This window comes from Chiloscyllium punctatum, chromosome 8, assembly GCF_047496795.1.
Source record: "Chiloscyllium punctatum isolate Juve2018m chromosome 8, sChiPun1.3, whole genome shotgun sequence".
Taxonomy (NCBI): domain Eukaryota; kingdom Metazoa; phylum Chordata; class Chondrichthyes; order Orectolobiformes; family Hemiscylliidae; genus Chiloscyllium; species Chiloscyllium punctatum.
In genome coordinates, this window is record NC_092746.1 from 1,605,948 (window position 1) to 1,622,549 (window position 16,602).

Sequence of the window (16,602 nt, forward strand, 5' to 3'; positions counted from 1 at the left end):
ATGTTGCTATCTCAATGGCTTCAGCATGGATGTTGGCTGCTAAATTTAGTTAAATTGGGCAGTCAGCAGATGGTCTTGAAGGATGATTTCCACCAAATAGAAAAGGACAGCAGATGCTCAGAAACATCACTACCTGCAGCTCCCCTCTAAGCTACACGCCATCCTGACTTGGAACCGTATTGTTGTTCCATCACTGTCATTGGGTCAAAACCCAAGGATCCCCTGCCTTGACAGCACTATGGATGCACCTACACCACATGGACTGTAGCAGTTCAAGGTAACTCACCAATCAGCTTCTCAAAAGCAATTATAGAGGAACCTCAATTATCTGAATGCCTTGGGCGTAGAGTATTTTGTTCGGATAATTGAATGGTGGATAACATGGTTTACCCAAATATTGGGACCTTGTGATCGTGTACAGATTATCAGAAATTCAGATAACCAAATGCCAGATAATCGAGGTTCCTCTGTACACATGCAGAATGAATACCTTCTGTGTGTAGAAGACACAGAATCACGCTGTATCTCTGAGTATGTTCAGATGTATTTAGGGTGGCTGGCTGACAGGCAGTGGGTAAGAAGACAATGGGTGAATTCTGTGGCATCACAGTCAAACCTTTAGCATGATGCCTCTGTAATCCAGCAATCTGTTGAAGAACAGTTTGATTGCTGATAACCATTTGCATGGTGACTGCAGTCAAAACTTGTAAATACAGCAAACTGACCACACCTGATATTTGTTTGAGCATTCATTGCAGCATCCATACTTCTGATATAAACTGTGCTGCAAAAGAAATAGAGGTATTGACCGAGATGTTTCTTTGTGGTTGGATCACAAGTGTGATGATGGAGTTGGTCCCTTATTCCAAGGTTAATTCCAAACCGTCAAAATTGGTGTTGGATTGCTCCAATGCCCATTTGCATTGAATGCAGGCTATTTGGAAGGCATCCAAACACACCAAGCATTTTGTGATATTCCCATCAGTGCCCTGGGGAAAGTTGATATACAGAGAGATCTGGATGTTCAGGTCCAATTGTACCCTGAAGGTGACAACACAGGTCAATAGAGTGGTCAAGAAGGCATATGGCATGCTTTCCTTCATCGGACAGGGTATTGAGTACAAGAGTTGGCAAGTCATGTTACAGTTGTATAGGACTTTGGTTTGGCCACACTTGGCATACTACGTACAGTTCTGCTGGCCACATTACCAAAAGAGTGAAGAGAAGGTTTACTAGGATGTTGTCTGCTATGGAGGGCACTAGCTATGAAGAGAAGTTGACTAGATTAGGATTATTTTCATTAGAAAGTGGAGGTTGATGGGGGACCTGATTTTGAGGTCTATAAAATCATGAGAGGTAGAGACGGGGTGGATAGCAAGAAACATCCTCCAGAATGGAGGGTGCAATTACTAGGGGTCACTAGTTCAAAGTAGAGGGGAAAAGCTCAGGGAGAAATACATGGAAAGTTCTTTATGCAGAGGGTGCCTGGAATGCGTTGCCAGCGGAGGTGGTAGAGGAAGAAATAGTAGCACCATGTAAGATGTCCCAAACAGATCCGTGAATAGGCAGGGAGGGGAGGAATACAGATCCTTAGAAAATAAGTGGCAGGTTTGGATAGAGGATTTGGATCAGTGCAGGTTTGGAGGGCCAAAGGGCCTTTTCTAGTGCTGTAATTTTCTTTGTTCTTTGTCCCTCCTCCTGACCTATCCAAGTATTGTCCAGAATCCTGTCAAGTAGAATGTGTCCCATCTTGTCCTCCACCAAATTGGCACGTGCACTCTCCTTTTCCTCACCTTGTCTGCAATGCACTCATGAACATATTCCCACCATCTGCAGATCCTGCCTGTATGGCGTCATGAATATTAGAGATTGTCTTGATTTGATAAAAAGGTGTATAAATAGTGATGGAAGCATGGTACGTTAAACAGTGACTGTGGATCATGTTAAGAATTGATAGGAAATTAAATTTCAAGATGTATTCACTGATCTTGTCCACTTTGGGAGTGCATTGAATTTCTTCCTGCATCTCATCCAAGTTCTGGGGCTTGACCACTGGCTTTTATTTCTGATTCCAACTGTCTTGTTTTCTGTCTGTAGATCTTCTTTCCCTTGACAGTACAAGGCATCTCTTTTCTTCTTTCTTTGCACTTTCCACACCAAGACTTCGAATGCAGCATCCGATAAGCTTAGTGCGCACACTCTTTAATGGTCAGCTATTGCTGTTTGTTTCACAAAGTGATGTCAGCATGTAAGTAGCCATTGGGCACCTCCCCAATCAGACACTCTGGGTAGCTTTAGGCAGTGCAGACTAGCTTAATGGAATACTTGAAAGGAACAATTTTTGGCACCCTACATGAAACTAATGGGATGAGAGTACTGTCTGCATGCAGTATTCACCATAATGAGTAGGGTAAGTAAGTGTGGTAAGCTGCTTCATAACACTGGTCATAGGCAAATGTCCTTTTGTGGTTTCTTTTCACCAATTTAACCCCTTACATTTCTCTGACCACTCTTGCACTCTGACCTTTTCTGATCATTCAGTGCTCTATTGCAATTGATCTGTTTATTGACTCTTCTCCACAATGCGCCTCGGACTGGAATTTCTCCATTGTACATCATTTAATGTAATCTTTTTATAATACAGGGACTTTCCAGTGATAATGATTGACAATGGCTCACAAATTTGCTGTCTTCCCCTTTCAACATTTTAGGGAAAATACCAGTCATGCTAATATTTTTAAGCACTACTATCCTGGATAGCCTGCCTTGTTTTATTTACATTAAATTTAATTAGTGCTACTTCAATAATCACTATTTCAGGTGGCATATCACTTATGTATTCCTTGGTGGGTACTTACAGGAAGTAATCATTTAGTGTATATTGACAAGGAGATGAATAATTAAACAAGCAACAGAGGATTGCAAAATGAGGGTTGAGTAATTGCACAGAACTCTATCTTTTAAAACTACTGTGGAAAAAAGAGAGCTTGTTCAATTTTGAATCTTCCTAAGCTCAAACTCTCACTCTCTCATCTATTTATCAAATCACAAATGAAGCAAAACTGTCCAGAACTGACCATTCCAACAGGCCTGCAGGCTGACAATGAAACATCTCTTACCTTAATGAATGCCTGTGAGAGATTGATAAGATCGTCATTGCTTAGGCCATGTTGTTGAATTCACTTATTTTTCCAATCTATGTGCAGAATCTGTAAAATTAATCCATCGTTTGTGTCTGAGTGCACGCTACAATAAAAAGTAACACGTTGAAAGAATAATGACCAGAAACACGTCATTTCCTGGTGAATATTTTAATAATTTGTCAATAAAAGTATTTGACATTGATCCACAAATTTATATTTTTTTGTACTATTGAATTTCAAGAGTCATTACTTATCATTTTAATTTATTAAATAACTGAGAGTGGTTTAACTTGTGCAAAATGGTTTGGCAAGCAAATTGAGTCATAGAGATGTGCAGCACAGAAACAGATCTTTTGGTCCAACTTGTCCATGCATGAGCAGCTATCCTAAATTAATCTAGTCCCATTTGCCAGCATTTGGCCCATATCCCTCTAAATCTTTCCTATCCATATACTCATCCAGATGCCTTTTAAATGCTGCAATTACACTAGCATCCACCACTTCCTCTGGCAGTTCATTCATACACGCACCATCCTCTGTGTGGAAAACGTTTCCCCTCAGGTCCATTGTTAAATCTTACCCCTCACCCTAAACCTTTGCCCTCTAGATCTGGACTCCCCCATCCTCGGAAAAGACCTTTTCAATTTACCCAATCTTGCCTCTCATGATTTTGTAAACCTCTAATAAGGTCACCCCTCAGCCTCCGATGCTCTGGAGACAACAGTCCCAGCCTATTGAGCTTCTCCCTGTAGTTCAAATCCTCCAACCCTGGCGACATCCTTGTAAATCTTTTCTGAACCCTTTCAAATTTCACAACATCCTTTCTATAAAGAGGGAGACCAGAATTGCGCACACTATTCCAAAAATGGCTTAACCATTGTCCTGTACAGCTGCAACATGACCTCCCAACTCCTATACTCAATACTCTGACCAATAAAGGAAGGCATACCAAACACTATCCTATCTACCTGCGACTTTACTTTCAAGGAGCTATGAACCTGCACTCCAAGGTCTTTGTTCAGCAACACTTCCAAGACCTCATCATTAAGTCTATAAGTCCTGCTCTGATTTGTCTTTCCAAAATACAGCACCTCACATTTATCGAAATTAAATGCCATCTGCCACTCCTTGGCCTATTGGCCCAAATGATCAAGATCCCATTGTTGTTTGAGGTAACCTTCTTCATTGTCCACTATGCTGCCAATTTTGGCATTACCTGCAAACTTACTATCTATACCTCCTATGTTCAATTCCAAATCATTTACATTAATGACAAAAAAAACAGTGGACCCAGCAACGATCCTTGTGGTACACCACTGGTGACGGGCCTCCAGATAACTAATTTGTTTTCTAAACTCAGTCATATTTTACTGAAAGTATTTGTACTTTAATTAACTTTGCAAAATGCTTTGTCGAATCTGAATAAAGATAGGTCTAGAAATTATAGATGTTCCTTATCGAGTACTTAATTTATGTAAATTACATGAAATAGAAATGCTATTCAAACTACAATGACCCATTACATTTGTTCACTTTGTCAGACAAAGCAAGTCCCAGCACTCCTTTTGGTACTTTTATCCTGGAGACAACATATCACATGCAGTATCTGTCACTTATGGTGTAGCCCAATATGAAACTTTTCAATTTTATTTCAGGATTAACTATTTTCTGCAAAATTGCACGCAACAGGTATCCTGATACTTCTTACAAAGCCAAGTAAGTAAGAGTCCTGGATACTAATGGCCCTGGGGGACCCGGGTTCAAATCCCATCATGACAGATTGGGGAATTTGAACTCAATAAAGAATTTGGAATTAAGTGTCTAATGATGACTATGAAACCATTGTTGATTGCCAAAAAAACCCGTTTGATTCACTAATGTCCTTTTAGGGAAGAAAATCTACATTCCTTACCTAGTCTGGCTAATGTGTTACTCCAGACTCGCATCAATGCAGTTGACACTCAATTGCCCTCCGGGCAATAAATGCTAACCGAGCCAAAGATCCCCACATCCTGTGAGTGAATAAAAAATTGAATGAATTGACAGCTACCCACCCAAAATGGCAGGGAATGATCTCTCAAGTTTCTAGAGCTTTGGCAAATGCTCGCTCTTCTCTCATCAAGAAGCCAGCAGCCTCTTTTTTTGACAAATTTGCACCAATCATGGAGCTGTGATCTCTGTCTTTTACTCTGAATCAAAAAATGTATAGACTTTGACATACTAAACATGGTATATTGACAGATTTCTCTTTTTGCATTTTAAAGTAGTTTTAACATCTTTAATCTTGTTTTTGAAGTCTGCCTTGGCCACTGCCCCATGGAGAACAAGTTTTATTTTAAAAATGAGGTTAAAAGCACTTCTGTACTTTACGTCTTATCAGAATAAAATCCATTTTTTGTAAGAATGTGTTATGCTAATTCTTATCAATTGTCAAGCCTGTGTGTCTCTGTCTTTGTCCTTTCCCACAGGCTTGGGTTGGAGCGAGGTACTACAGCGAAAGAGGCCTTCGATATTATAGTGTCTCTTTTAAAAGAACATGGACAAGGTGGCAATAATTTTGAAGATGGAGCCATGCTCCATGCTTTCCACAGTACATTTCTCATTGTGGACAGAACAGAAGCCTGGGTCTTGGAAACTGCCGGCAAATATTGGGCTGCTGAGAAAATCACAGGTTCGTAGTTTTCATCTGGGATAGTGGTTGACACAAAAACTAACAACCGAAGTGCGATTGATGTGGTGTGGTGCCCATTCACCATTGCACATGAAAGCAAAGCTGTATTTCAGTTGAATAGATTGTACAAAGAAATTGCACAATGCTCACAATGTCAAGCAAGTGCAACATTTGTTCTGTGATTAATTCCATTCTTTCATCAAATTATCACATTTTTAGCTCCAGCATCGTAAGCTCCTGTGTTTTTATAACCTGCTGTCTTGGATCATATGGAAGTTATTCTAGCATTTATGTAGTTAATTTAGGATTGCAGTGTATGTCCTGGATAATGTTACAGGGCTGCAGTAACACAGAATGGTTGTGCTTTGTGATAGGTCATCCCTGGGAGATGAGCTAATGCTGAAGATGACGGTGTTGTAATGTGATTGGTTAAAAGTGTGATGGAGGGAACCAGTGTGGCAGACTATGATTAGTTTAGAAAGACAAAGCAAGCCAGTATGATTGGCTATGCTAATATTATCCAATAAGCGCGGGACCAACAAATTGTATAAACTGGAGGAGAACAAAGAGCTTGGGGGAAGCCAGGGAAGACATTTGTTGGCTCTCACAGCTTTGATTTTGCAAGATTAAAGTTTAATTTCATGTAGGATTTCCTGCGTCTCCTGGTATTTGTTTATAGAACATTGAATAATTCTTCCACAACAATCAGTGTATAAGATGCACCAAAGATGGCTGTGATTTTTTTTTTAAAAAAGCAGTATTCCTGCATAGACAGCAGGCGCACATCATCCATAAGTCCATGGAAATTTTTTGTTAGGTTTCCATCTGCTAGCACTAATTTTGTGTGTGTGTTTCAAATGACATTTTTGCTCTGTGAGCACTTCAAGGTGCCAGTACGTAGTTATTTTAAAAAATTGATTTAAAATGTATCTGGTTTCCTTTGGTATTAATGGCAGCAGCATATTAAAAATGCAATAACTGGCTTAGTGATGTGACCTTTTCAGGATTGATAGTTCTGTAGTAAAATGAGCGTCTTAAAGCACACGTACACCACACTTTTATAGCATCCGGATGAAGTGATTTTCACATTGTGCAAGTGTGAAAGTAATGTATATCTTGAGTCTGTTTCCTAGAAGAGGAAACCTGATGTTATATGGGGTGCAATTACAATGCAGTATTGAAATTGGCATTAAAGTGCTCAGAAGCTCTGCCTGGCTGAAACCTGAACTCCATTTACCTGTCTCCCTCCATTATATGCAGTCAAAAAGCAGCTTGTTTTTCCAGTTTAAATTAAAATTCAGTGTTAATAACATGATCTTTGAATTGGATGTTTTTATTTCTACATTTAGCTTTTTTTTTGTCAGTTGCAACAGATTTTTGCTGTTGAATTTGAGGTGTGAACTATGTTGTTTATTTCCAGCAAGGATTGGTTAATAGCAGCCAGCAGTAAGAGTTTGGCTTCTCCTACTTTCCACATTAACTGTGTATTAGCAAAATGATTGATTGTACACCTATTTAAGATCATTGTACTGCCTCTTTTATGCCAATGAGCTAGAATAAGTATTATCGACAAAAGGGGTCAAATGGCCTCCTTCGGTGCTTCAGCGGTACATTAGAGCAAAAGACACAGCAGCAGGTATGGGCCAGACGTCTGCTTCACTATTTAATAAGATTGTGGCTGATCCTTGAACTTGACTCCATTTCCTGCTCAATCCCAGTGTGTCTTGACACCCTGAGGAATCTAAAAGCCTTCCAATATTGACCTTTAATTTACTTCAATAACTGAACATTCACAGCCCTTTGTGATGTGAAACCATAATGCCATTCCTTCAGTGTCACTAGGTCAAAACGTTGAAGCTCCCTCCCTAACACCCCTGTTTGTGGTAACTTAACCACATGTACTGCTGTAGTTCAGGAAAGCTGCTTGATATTACATTCTCAAAGGTAATTTCAGATCGTCAACAAATGCTGACTTAGTAATGACACTCTCATCCTGTGGAATAAAACTTTTTTAAAAGAAAACTCCACTGTCATATGCTATCTGCCAGCCTGGTCATTTTTTGAAACTTCTCTGTGTCCCCTTAGAGATGGCTCGCACCAAGTGTTCAGGCCCAATTGGAGCTGGGACCAGAGTCGGGCAGACATTAAAAATAGTGCCCCCAGTCTGCGTGCGAGTTCCCAGGCTCCAACTTGTCCATGGCGAATGCCCAGAAACTGGGCAGAGAAGGCAGAGCTCCCTACTTGTATGCTGCTGGCACTTAATTCTAGTTGGTCTCCTACAATGAACATTTTCTTCAGGAACGTTTGGAGAGAAGAAGGTGGAGAGCTGACTTAATTGAGACTTTTAAGAAGCAAATTAATAGAGAAAGGGTGAGATTAAGCAAGGTCTAGAAATAGAACATAATCAGAGGGTTAGATTGGGTGGACAGGGAGAATCTTTTGCCTCTGATGGTGATGGCTAGCAAGAGGGGCATAGCTTTAAATTGAGGGATGACAAATATAAGACAGATGTCTGAGGTAGTTTCTTTACTCAGACTAGTAGGAGTGTGGAACGCACTGCCTGCAACAGTAGTAGACTCGCCAACTTTAAGGGCATTTAAATGGTCATTGATGGTTATATGGATGAAAATGGAATAGTGTAGGTTATGTGGTCTTCAGATTGGTTTCACAGATCAGTGCAACATCGAGGGCTGAAGGGCCTGTACTGTACTGTAATGTTCTATGTTCTAACATTCCTGATGAGCTTATGCTTGAAACGTTGACTCTCCTGCTCCTCGGATGCTGCCTGACTGGGCTTCTCCAGCACCACATTTTCTTTGACTCTGATCTCCAGCATTGGCAGTCCTCCCTTTCTCCTACCAACTAAGATTTGTCAGCTGTCCTGCAGTTTGAGGTAGCATGGGCCAGTTTAATCTCTTGAAGGAGTGGCCTTCTAGCAGCAGAGCTCCCTCAGAGACAGCAATGGAGACTGACCCAGACGGCTGCCTTGCCTGTCCGAGTGCAGCAGGAGCTACAGGCTGCCCCGGGAAATATAAGAAACTGGAGAGGGGCTTCTTCCATTTTGAATTGCTCTCTGACTCTCTAAATCACGTGCCATGATATCCTGCTTTTGATGTGAGGCCCTGCTCAACTTTCTAGACCTTGCCTAATCTCACCCTTTCTCTATTAATTTGCTTCTTAAAAGTCACTGGTTCTCACAGAATTATGTCTTGATGACTCCTATTGAGTCTGGTGGCATTCAGGGTGCCCACAAGGAAGATCCTGCTCCCCCTATATCCTCCTCTGCTTATCCTAGTTTCCTATCTAACTTTATATCCAAATTGTTGTTAATTGCACTGAACTCAGCCTCTTCATCCAAGTCAATTAAAGTCGCTTACCAAAAGTTGAAGACCCAGCACTGAACCTTGTGACAGCCAAACTTAAAGGACCCATTTGTTCACACTCTGTTTTCTAACCAACCCTATATCCATACTGATATGTTACCACACCGCGCATTCTAATCCTCCTGGATGTGACTGACTGACATTGAACCTGAAAAGTTCCTTTTTCTCTCTGCTCAATGTATTGCACCTGTTTAATAACCTGCTCATATAAACAGTAAAAAGCAAATACGTGACCGTTTAAATCTGTGCTTTAAAGTCCACAGTATCCGCAATCCATTCTTTTTTTGCTAATAAGAGCCAGCCATTAATATAAAGCTTTTGTGTTTAATTTATCTATTTCCTGTGTAGAGGGCCTGAGAAGCATTTGTAATCGATTGTCTATCACCACCAACATTGATGCAGAGCACCCTGAGCTTAGAAGTTATGCCCAGAGTCAGGGCTGGTGGAATGGAGAGGAAGAATTCAACTTTAGTACAGTTTTCTCGGTACCAGGTGGAGATGAGGATTTGGATCACCTTTGTGCAGGCAAAGAACTTCTGCAAAAATATGCAGGTGGGTGAAAGCAATGTAATGAAGTTTATAGGATTAGGAACTGCTTAGTTAGCTAGCACAGTTACCAAACAGTGAAATTCACAACTAATCTTGGAGGAGCTGTTGGGCGAAGTTCACAGCACAGAATCAGATAAGTTAATCGTTGTTTTAAGTCTATCCAAGAGAAAGGCTGCAGTAGTGAGTACAGTGGTTTCTTTCTTGATTATATGTTTTTGGAGATAAGTTTCTTGATTAAACTTAAAATATAAGCCATAGCTATTAATTTAACCTGGGGCAGTGTTTGTTGTAGAATAATTTTCTGGGTCTGTAGATTGTGAAGGAGCAACAATGGCCTTTGCAGTGATATGTACTTCTTGTCAGATGTGGGAGTTTAAAGAGAGTTTAAGGGTTACTGTGGATTATATCTGCCACAAATGCTGTTGGATGCGAATCTTATCTGATTGAGTGGATCGGTTGGAGAGACAGATAGAAGCGATGAGGAATTTGCAACAGTATGTGATCGATGGCAGTTATAGGAAGGGGGGAAAGTCTCAAATACAGTCACATAGATGGGTTAACCCCAGGAAGGGTGAGAGAGATTGTCACCTAGGGCAGGAGTCTTTTATGGATATACCCATTTCAAACAGGTATGCTGTTTTGGAAAATGTAGGGGGGTGATGGATTCTCAGGGGAACGTAGCACGAACAGCCAAGTTTCTGGTATTGAGACTGGCTGTAATGCAACTTCCTCCAGACCAAAGGGGTAGCCATGGGCACACGTATGGGCCCCAGCTATGCCTGTCTCTTTGTTGGCTACGTAGAGCAGTTGATCTTCCGTAATTACACCAACACCACTCCCCACCTCTTCCTCCGCTACATTGATGACTGCATTGGCGCCACCTCGTGCTCCCGCGAGGAGGTTGAGCAATTCATCAACTTCACCAACACATTCCAACCCGACCTTTAAATTTACCTGGACCATCTATGACATCTCCCTCCCCTTCCTGGACCTCTCCATCTCCATTAATGACAGCCGACTTGACACTGACATTTTTTTACAAACCCACCGACTCTCTCAGCTACCTGGATTACACCTCTTCCCACCCTACCTCTTGCAAAACTGCCATCCCGTATTCCCAATTCCTCTGCCTCCGCCGGATCTGCTCCCAGGAGGACCAGTTCCACCACAGAACACACCAGATGGCCGCCTCCTTTAGAGACCGCAATTTCCCTTCCCACGTGGTTAAAGATGCCCTCTAACGCATCTCGTCTACATCCCGCACCTCTGCCCTCAGACCCCACCCCTCCAACCGTAACAAGGACAGAACGCCCCTGGTGCTCACCTTCCACCCTACCAACCTTCGCATAAACCAAATCATCCGCCGACATTTCCGCCACCTCCAAATAGAACCCACCACCAGGGATACATTTCCTGCCCCACCCCTTTCCACCTTCCGCAAAGACCATTCCCTCCGTGACTACCTGGTCAGGTCCACGCGCCCCCCATACAACCCACCCTCTCATCCCGGCACTTTCCCCTGCCACCACAGGAACTGTAAAACCTGCGCCCACACCTCCTCCCTCACCTCTATCCAAGGCACTAAAGGAGCCTTCCACATCCATCAAAGTTTTACTTGCACATCCACTAGTATAATTTATTGTATCCGTTGCTCCCGATGCAGTCTCCTCTACATTGGGGAGACTGGGCACCTCCTAGCAGAGCACTTTAGGGAACATCTCTGGGACACCCGCACCAATCAACCACACCGCCCCGTGGCCCAACATTTCAACTCCTCCTCCCACTCTGCCGAGGACATGGAGGTCCTGGGCCTCCTTCACCGCCGCTCCCTCACCACCAGACACCTGGAGGAAGAACGCCTCATCTTCCGCCTCGGAACACTTCAACCTCAGGGCATCAATGTGGACTTCAACAGTTTCCTCATTTCCCCTTCCCCCACCTCATCCTAGTTCTAAACTTCCAGCTCAGCACTGTCCCCATGACTTGTCCTACCTGCCTATCCCCTTTTCCAGCTATCCACTCCACCCTCTCCTCCCTGACCTATCACCTTCATCTCCTCCCCCACTCACCCATTGTACTCTATGCTACTTTCTCCCCACCCCCACCCTCCTCTAGCTTATCTCTCCACGCTTCAGGCTCACTGCCTTTATTCCTGATGAGGGCCTTTTGCCCAAAACATCGATTTCCAAGCTCCTTGGACGCTGCCTGAACTGCTGTGCTCTTCCAGCACCACTAATCCAGAATCTGGTTTCCAGCATCTGCAGTCATTGTTTTTACCTCAAGACGCAAAACTTGACCTACTCTTGGGAAATAAGGCAGGGCAGGTGACTGAGGTTTCAGTGGGGGAGCACTTTGGGGCCAGCGACCATAATTCTGTTCATTTTAGACCAGATCTAAAAGTTGAAATTCTAAATTAGAGAAAGGCCAATTTTGACGGTTTTTGGCAAGAACTTTCAAAAGCTGATTGGGGGCAGATGTTCGCAGGTAAAGGGACGGCTGGAAAATGGGAAGCCTTCAGAAATGAGATAACAAGAATCAGAGAAAGTACATTCCTGTTGGGGTGAAAGGGAAGGCTGGGCGGTATAGGGAATGCTGGATGACTAAAGAAAGAGAGGAGAAAGTGAGGACTGCAGATGCTGGAGATCAGAGCTGAAAATGTGTTGCTGGAAAAGTGCAGCAGGTCAGGCAGCATCCAAGGAGCAGGAGAATCGATGTTTCGGGCATGACCTGCCTGACCTGCGCTTTTCCAGCAACACATTTTCAGTAAAGAAAGAGAGGGCTTCTTTAAGAAAAAGAAGGTAGCATTTGTCAGGATAGATCGAGTGAATCCTTAGAGTATAAAAAAAGTAGGAGTATACTTATGAGGGAAATCAGGAGGGCAAAACAGGGACATGAGATAGCTTTGGCAAATAGAATTAAGGAGAATCCAAAGGGTTTTTACAAATATATTAAGGACTAAAGGGTAACTAGGGAGAGAATAGGGCCCCTCAAAGATCAGCAAGGTGGCCTTTGTGTGGAGCCACAGAAAATGGGGGAGATATTAAATGAATATTTTGCATCAATATTTACTGTGGAAAAGGATATGGGAGATATAAACTGTAGGGAAATAGATGGTGGCATCTTGCAAAATGTCCAGATTACAGAGGAGGAAGTGCTGGATGTCTTGAAACGGTTAAGTGGATAAATCCCCAGGACCTGATCAGGTGTATCCGAGAGCTCTGTAGGAAGCTAGAGAAGTGATTGCTGGGCCTCTTGCTGAGATATTTGTATCATCGATAGTCACAGGTGAGGATGCCTGAAGACTGGAGGTTGATTAACGTGGTGCCACTGTTTAAGAAGGGTGGTAAGGATAAGCCAGGGAACTATAGACCAGTGAGCCTGACCTTGGTGGTGGGCAAGTTGTTGGATGGAAGCCTGAGGGACAGGATGTACATATATGTGGAAAGGCAAGGACTGATTAGGGATAGTTAACATAGCTTTAGGCGTGGGAAATCATGTCTCACAAACTTGATTGAGTTTTTTGAACAAAGACGATTGAGGGCAGAGCAGTAGATGTGATCTATATGGACTTCAGTAAGGCGTTCGACAAGGTTCCCCATGGGACACTGATTAGCAAGGTTAGATCTCATGGAATACAGGGAGAACTAGCCATTCGGATACAGAACTGGCTCAAAGGTAGAAGACAGCGGGTGGTGGTGGAGGGTTGTTTTTCAGACTGGAGGCCTGTGACCAGTGGAGTGCCACAAGGCCCGGTGCCGGGCCTTCTACTTTTTGTCATTTACATAGATGATTTGGATGCGAGCATAAGAGGTACAGTTAGTAAGTTTGCAGATGACATCAAAAATGGAGGTGTAGCGAGCATTGGATTTTAATTAAATTACTGCTGTATATTTCGTTTGCTAACAGCTTTTTATTCTGGATAATCAGCCATTGCAGTATTTAATTCAATGACGTGACACCAAAATTGGAGATGTAGTGGACAGCGAACAAGGTTACCTCTGATTACAACAGGATCTTGACCAGATGGGCCAATGGGCTGAGAAGTGGCAGATGGAGTTTAATTCCGATAAAAGGGAGGTGCTGCATTTTGGGAAAGCAAATGTTAGCAGGACTCATACACTTAATGGTAAGGTCCTAGGGAATGTTGCTGAACAAAGAAACCTTGGAGTGCAGGTTCATAGCTCCTTGAAAGTGGAATTGCAGGTAGATAGGATAGTGAAGAAGGCGTTTAGTATGCTTTCCTTTATTGGTCAGAGTATTGAGTACAGGAGTTGGGAGGTCATGTTGCAGCTGTACAGGACATTGGTTCGGGTAGGTAAAAACAATGACTGTAGATGCTGGAAAGCAAATACTGGGTTAGTGGTGCTGGAAGAGCACAGCAGTTCAGGCAGCATCCAACGAGCATCAAAATCGTTGGTTCAGCCACTGTTGGAATATTGCGTGCAATTCTGGTCTCCTTCCTATTGGAAAAATGTTGTGAAACTTGAAAGGGTTCAGAAACAATTTACGAGGATGTTGCCAGGGTTGGAGGATCTGAGCTACAGGGAGAGGCTGAACAGGTTGAGGCTAGTTTCCCTGGAGCATTGGAGGCTGAGGGGTGACCTTATAGAGGTTTACAAAATTGAGGGGCATGGATAGGATAAATAGACAAAGTCTTTTCCCTGGGGTCGGGGAGTCCAGAACTAGAGGGCATGGGTTTAGGGTGAGAGGGGAAAGATATAAGAGAACTAAGGGGCAACCTTTTCACGCAGAGGGTGGTACATGTATGGAATGAGCTGCCAGAGGAAGTGGTGGAGGCTGGTACAATTGCAACATTTAAGAGGCATTTGGATGGGTATATGAATAGGAAGGGTTTGGAGGGATATGGGCCAGGTGCTGGCAGGTGGGACTAGATTGGGTTGGGATATCTGGTCGGCATGGACGGGTTGGACCGAAGGGTTTGTTTCCGTGCTGTACATCTCTATGACTCTAGGAGGAGGGAACCATGCAAATGAGTATCAAAAAGCATTTCTGCAAATGCTATTGCAGTGTCGATTTGGTACCTGACTTGCATCTCTGAACTTTGTCTCCTGCAGCAGAAGTCAAATAAGTTGCTGCAGACCCATTAATTCCCACTGTAGTACTTGTCCTGTTTGTATTTGGAGACATTTTCACCCGAGATACAGTGAAGCTGACTTTCAATCTTAGTATGGGGTCAGCATCACTTTTCTCCACGCAAGGTGACATTGTTGAATAGGAATATCAGAAAACTGTTACTAACAACCAATTCACTACATCTTCATTTTGCATACTGTTTCAACTTTGTCAAAAGCCTGGAATGCTTGAACAATAACACCACACGGACTGTAACCATTCAAGGAGGTGGCTCACCACGATCTTCCAGTGTACAATTAATGATGAGCAATTCCTGCTGGCTTTCCTAACAAAACCCACATGTTATTCTTTTTTTTAAATGCAGTGATACCTGTTTCTTATGCATTCCTGTCCTGAAATCGGAACAATAGAATGTGTACTTAGTGAATCAAAGGCAACTTTTATGTCAAGTATATTATAATCATACACATGGGTTAATATTCCACTAGTGGAATGTTAGAAATTCTGCCTTATAAAGCTGATGTTTTGTTTAGTAATGTTTTAATAATGAGCTTAATATTAGCAGAGACTGACTGTTTCTAACAACAAAGTATATTCAGAGATGGCATGTTTGATTTATGTGGTAATTTTTGTCTCCGCTAACTGTTGGTTCCTGAATATCCTATCACTAGGAAATATCACCATGCAAACAATGATGAATGTGCTACGTGACAGAAACAGCATGGATCTGAATTCTTACCTTGTCACAGGGAGCATGGTGTCCATCCTTCCCCAGAGCAGTAGCTTACCATGCATCCACTCCTTCACAGCCACTCCCAATCCTGCAAGGTTTGTTATTCTTCAAATTATTGGCTGGCCTTCAGTGAAGGGTAGTAGATCTAACCAAATGTAACCATTTGTTTCACGTGTCTACTTCCATGATTTCTGGCCTTTTTCTTTAAGGTGACTAAGTGTTAGGCTCCTCTGGCTTGACCTTGTTAGTATGGTTCAGTCTCCCAGCAATGGTTCCAGGTCCAGTATTTTTATTAGGATGACAGGAACTCTGGTTTCAAAATCCTTGGATTAGGAAGGTAAAAACGACCTGAAACTAAAGTGTATGGATGCCAAGTGAAGTTGGAATCAGAATTAGGGGTGTGTCTGTACACTGTCTGTGTTCACAAAGCCAACTGATGCCATAAGACTGATGTGAATTGTGGCTAATTGATAAGATAATGGTAGTTTATATAAAAGTACATGATTGATCAAAGACTGAAGAAAAAGAAAGACAAAAGTCGTTGTGAAAATGCCACAAAATGCCTACCAGGGAAGTGGAAAAGTAAAATATGTGCAAGAAGTAAATTGCTTTTTTAAAATGTCTGGCTTTCTATCCATCTCTGGATTTGCATTCATAATTTGAAATTACATATTCAGTCTGCAACTGAGGACATGATTTGCTGAATGAAGTATGTCAAAATTCAGTTTCTCAACACAATTGGATATTTAATTGTAACACATGCATAATTGGTTGGGACAGGAACTGTTGAGTCATAAATGGGAAAGATAATTTTTTTTGTGTAGGGGTAATTTAAGTGAAGGATAGAGGTTGTATCACCAGAGTTAATTCTTGTTAATTACAATGCATTCTCCCTTTTAAGTTGCCCCATTAAAAGCACATTAAATTGAAATTACATAAAATGAGGCTGGTATTTGTGTATAGCATTGTGTATTCCCATTAAAGTTGTTTCATATTCACTGACACTGACCCAATCAATACTATTTTGGA

At 42.3% G+C, this 16,602-nt stretch overlaps 1 protein-coding gene across 2 annotated transcripts in view; it reads left to right on the plus strand.

Moving 5' to 3' along the window:
• Positions 1-16,602, plus strand: part of LOC140480312 (secernin-1-like) — an 86,073-nt gene that overhangs the window by 57,376 nt on the left and 12,095 nt on the right. For both annotated transcript variants that reach the window (XM_072575032.1, XM_072575031.1), the window contains exons 4-6: positions 5,612-5,814; positions 9,546-9,749; positions 15,512-15,668. In XM_072575032.1, the coding sequence (XP_072431133.1) occupies positions 5,612-5,814; positions 9,546-9,749; positions 15,512-15,668 (564 nt within the window). The remainder of the gene's footprint in view (positions 1-5,611; positions 5,815-9,545; positions 9,750-15,511; positions 15,669-16,602) is intronic.